Source organism: Oncorhynchus masou, unplaced genomic scaffold (genome assembly GCF_036934945.1).
Source record: "Oncorhynchus masou masou isolate Uvic2021 unplaced genomic scaffold, UVic_Omas_1.1 unplaced_scaffold_2350, whole genome shotgun sequence".
NCBI lineage: Eukaryota > Metazoa > Chordata > Actinopteri > Salmoniformes > Salmonidae > Oncorhynchus > Oncorhynchus masou.
This window is the reverse complement of record NW_027008810.1, coordinates 52501-57783: the sequence shown is the minus strand read 5'-3', so window position 1 is coordinate 57783 and position 5283 is coordinate 52501. Positions and strand designations below refer to the sequence as shown.

The following is a 5283-nucleotide window of genomic DNA, read 5'->3' as shown; positions in this document are numbered from 1 at the left end:
GTGCTGACTGTTTTTGTCACTCCAGTACAAGATACACATAAATAACAGTGTGTGACATTGAAAGTCAATATATATAAAAAATATTTAAAAAATAAAAAGACAGGGCGTGTTTTTTTTTTACCCTCGCAGGTGTCGTCTCCTTCAGACATGAGCTCGTCGTCAGAGCAGTGAACAGAAAGCCAACTAGACTGTTTTGTAATTGCAGATTTCAGCATTTAGAAAAAACAGTAGGAATGGACCTCACATGTCGTTCGTCCTTACTCAGCAAGGCTGGCAGCTACAGCTCAGAACCGCTGGTGTGTGTGTATGTGTGTGTGTCTGTGCAACTGAGGGAGTTGAGGATGAGGTCAGCTGTTTGTGTGGGTGCAATACTGTTGTTGGAGTCTTTTTTTTAACCCCACAACACATCTTAATTCTATCTCTAAGCAAACACCACCACCACAAAATCTTGTGTTTTTCTTGGTTTCTTAATTTAACTTTTTCTCGATTTTGTGAATACTGATGTCAGTTCTGTCTGTTTCTCTCCAGATCAGAAGACGTCGGCCCACCCCTGCTACTCTGGTAGCTTCCAGTGACCAGTCTTCTCCGGGTAACTAAATAGAATCTTATTCACATTTACATTTACATTTACATTTAAGTCATTTGGCAGACGCTCTTATCCAGAGCGACTAATACATGGGCCTACTCTAGTGTCCATTTTTGTGTAGAACTGAAAAGTGTGTTCTGCCCGTCTTCAGTCTACTGGTCTGCTGGCAGCAGATCAATCAATCAAACGTATTTTATAAAGCCCTTTAACATTAGCAGTCATCACAAAGTAAAAAGGACTCAGCGTAAAACTGAGCAGCAATGCAGAGGCGGACACACAGTGAAGCAATTTATTATGTATTATAATCTAGTTATATTATACCTCCCGACCCTACTACCTTTATATTATACCTCCCCTACCCTCCTTCCTTTATATTATACCTCCCCTCCCCTCCTACCTTTATATTATACCTCCCCTCCCCTCCCCTCCTTCCTTTATATTATACCTCCCTCCCCTACCCTCCTTCCTTTATATTATACCTCCCCTCCCCTCCCCCTACCCTCCTACCTTTATATTATACCTCCCCCCCCCCTCCCCTACCCTCCTTCCTTTATATTATACCTCCCCTCCCCCTACCCTCCTACCTTTATATTATACCTCCCCTCCCCTCCCCCCTCCCCTACCCTCCTTCCTTTATATTATACCTCCCCTCCCCTCCTTCCTTTATATTATACCTCCCCTCCCCTCCTACCTTTATATTATACCTCCCCCTCCCCTCCTTCCTTTATATTATACCTCCCCTCCCCTCCTTCCTTTATATTATACCTCCCCTCCCCTCCTTCATTTATATTATACCTCCCCTCCCCTCCCCTCCTACCTTTATATTATACCTCCCTCCCTCCCCTCCTACCTTTATATTATACCTCCCCTCCCCTCCCCTCCTTCCTTTATATTATACCTCCCCTCCCTCCCCCTACCCTCCTTCCTTTATATTATACCTCCCCTCCCCTCCCCTACCCTCCTTCCTTTATATTATACCTCCCCTCCCCCTCCCCTCCTTCCTTTATATTATACCTCCCCTCCCCTCCTACCTTTATATTATACCTCCCCTCCCCTCCTACCTTTATATTATACCTCCCCTCCCCTCCTTCCTTTATATTATACCTCCCCTCCCCTCCTACCTTTATATTATACCTCCCCTCCCCTCCTTCCTTCCTTTATATTATACCTCCCCTCCCCTACCCTCCTTCATTTATATTATACCTCCCCTCCCCTCCCCTCCTACCTTCATATTATACCTCCCCTCCCCTACCCTCCTTCCTTTATATTATACCTCCCCTCCCCTCCTTCCTTTATATTATACCTCCCCTCCCCTCCTTCCTTTATATTATACCTCCCCTCCCCTACCCTCCTTCATTTATATTATACCTCCCCTCCCCTACCCTCCTTCCTTTATATTATACCTCCCCTCCCCTCCCCTCCTACCTTTATATTATACCTCCCCTCCCCTATCCTCCTTCATTTATATTATACCTCCCCTCCCCTCCCCTCCTACCTTTATATTATACCTCCCCTACCCTCCTTCCTTTATATTATACCTCCCCTCCCCTCCCCCTCCTTCCTTTATATTATACCTCCCCTCCCCTCCCCTCCTTCCTTTATATTATACCTCCCCTCCCCTCCCCTCCTTCCTTTATATTATACCTCCCCTCCCCTCCCCTCCTTCCTTTATATTATACCTCCCCTCCCCTCCCCTCCTTCCTTTATATTATACCTCCCCTCCCCTCCTACCTTTATATTATACCTCCCCTCCCCTCCTACCTTTATATTATACCTCCCCTCCCTACCCTCCTACCTTTATATTATACCTCCCCTCCCCTCCTACCTTTATATTATACCTCCCCTCCCCTACCCTCCTACCTTTATATTATACCTCCCCTCCCCTACCCTCCTACCTTTATATTATACTTCCCCTCCCCTACCCTCCTACCTTTATATTATACCTCCCCTCCCCTACCCTCCTACCTTTATATTATACCTCCCCTCCCCTACCCTCCTACCTTTATATTATACCTCCCCTCCCCCTCCTACCTCTATATTATACCTCCCCTCCCCTACCCTCCTACCTTTATATTATACCTCCCCTCCCCCTACCCTCCTACCTTTATATTATACCTCCCTCCCCTACCCTCCTACCTTTATATTATACCTCCCCCCTCCCCTCCCCCTCCTACCTTTATATTATACCTCCCCTCCTTCCTTTATATTATACCTCCCCTCCCCTACCCCTCCTACCTTTATATTATACCTCCCCCCCCCCTCCTACCTCTATATTATACCTCCCATCCCCTACCCTCCTACCTTTATATTATACCTCCCCTCCCCTACCCTCCTACCTTTATATTATACCTCCCCTCCCCTACCCTCCTACCTTTATATTATACCTCCCCTCCCCTACCCTCCTACCTTTATATTATACCTCCCTCCTTCCTTTATATTATACCTCCCCTCCCCTCCCCCTCCTACCTTTATATTATACCTCCCCTCCCCTCCTACCTTTATATTATACCTCCCCCCCTACCCTCCTACCTTTATATTATACCTCCCCCCCCTCCTACCTTTATATTATACCTCCCCTCCCCTCCCCTCCTACCTTTATATTATACCTCCCCTCCCCTCCTACCTTTATATTATACCTCCCCTCCCCTACCCTCCTTCCTTTATATTATACCTCCCCTCCCTCCCCTCCTTCCTTTATATTATACCTCCCCTCCCCTCCCCTCCTTCCTTTATATTATACCTCCCTCCCCCTCCCCTCCTTCCTTTATATTATACCTCCCCTCCCCTCCCCTCCTTCCTTTATATTATACCTCCCCTCCCCTCCCCTCCTTACTTTATATTATACCTCCCCTCCCCTCCTACCTTTATATTATACCTCCCCTCCCCTCCTACCTTTATATTATACCTCCCCTCCCCTACCCTCCTACCTTTATATTATACCTCCCCTCCCCTCCTACCTTTATATTATACCTCCCCTCCCCTACCCTCCTACCTTTATATTATACCTCCCCTCCCCCTACCCTCCTACCTTTATATTATACTTCCCCTCCCCCTACCCTCCTACCTTTATATTATACCTCCCCTCCCCTACCCTCCTACCTTTATATTATACCTCCCCTCCCCTACCCTCCTACCTTTATATTATACCTCCCCTCCCCTCCTACCTCTATATTATACCTCCCCTCCCCCTACCCTCCTACCTTTATATTATACCTCCCCTCCCCCTACCCTCCTACCTTTATATTATACCTCCCCTCCCCTACCCTCCTACCTTTATATTATACCTCCCCTCCCCTCCCCTCCTACCTTTATATTATACCTCCCCTCCTTCCTTTATATTATACCTCCCCTCCCCTACCCTCCTACCTTTATATTATACCTCCCCTCCCCTCCTACCTCTATATTATACCTCCCATCCCCTACCCTCCTACCTTTATATTATACCTCCCCTCCCCTACCCTCCTACCTTTATATTATACCTCCCCTCCCCTACCCTCCTACCTTTATATTATACCTCCCCTCCCCCTACCCTCCTACCTTTATATTATACCTCCCCTCCTTCCTTTATATTATACCTCCCCTCCCCTCCCCTCCTACCTTTATATTATACCTCCCCTCCCCTCCTACCTTTATATTATACCTCCCCTCCCCTACCCTCCTACCTTTATATTATACCTCCCCTCCCCTCCTACCTTTATATTATACCTCCCCCCCCTCCCCTCCTACCTTTATATTATACCTCCCCTCCCCCTCCTACCTTTATATTATACCTCCCCTCCCCTACCCTCCTACCTTTATATTATACCTCCCCTCCCCTCCTACCTTTATATTATACCTCCCCTCCCCCTCCCCTCCTACCTTTATATTATACCTCCCCTCCCCTACCCTCCTACCTTTATATTATACCTCCCCTCCTTCCTTTATATTATACCTCCCTCCCCTCCCCTCCTACCTTTATATTATACCTCCCCTCCCCTACCCTCCTACCTTTATATTATACCTCCCCTCCCCTACCCTCCTTCCTTTATATTATACCTCCCCTCCCCTCCCCTCCTACCTTTATATTATACCTCCCCTCCCCTACCCTCCTTCCTTTATATTATACCTCCCCTCCCCTCCCCCTCCTTCCTTTATATTATACCTCCCCTACCCTCCTTCATTTATATTATACTCCCTCCCCTCCTACCTTTATATTATACTCCCCTCCCCTCCTTCCTTTATATTATACCTCCCCTCCCCTCCCCTCCTTCCTTTATATTATACCTCCCTCCCCTACCCTCCTTCCTTTAAATTATACCTCCCCTCCCCTCCTACCTTTATATTATACCTCCCCTCCCCTCCTACCTTTATATTATACCTCCCCTCCCCTCCTACCTTAATATTATACCTCCCTACCCCTACCCTCCTACCTTTATATTATACCTCCCCTCCCCTCCTTCCTTTATATTATACCTCCCCTACCCTCCTACCTTTATATTATACCTCCCCTCCCCTCCTTCCTTTATATTATACCTCCCCTCCCCTCCCCTCCTACCTTTATATTATACCTCCCCTCCCCTACCCTCCTACCTTTATATTATACCTCCCCTCCCCTACCCTCCTACCTTTATATTATACCTCCCCTCCCCCTACCCTCCTACCTTTATATTATACCTCCCCTCCCCTCCTTCCTTTATATTATACCTCCCCTCCCCTCC

General features: G+C 47.2%; 1 protein-coding gene across 1 annotated transcript in view; it reads left to right on the top strand.

Moving 5' to 3' along the window:
- Positions 1–233: 233 nt before the first annotated feature.
- Positions 234–5283, top strand: part of LOC135533383 (protein phosphatase 1 regulatory subunit 1B-like) — a 23688-nt gene continuing 18638 nt past the window's right edge. The window contains exons 1-2 of the mRNA XM_064960725.1: positions 234–296; positions 529–589. Coding sequence (XP_064816797.1) covers positions 234–296; positions 529–589 — 124 coding nt within the window. The remainder of the gene's footprint in view (positions 297–528; positions 590–5283) is intronic.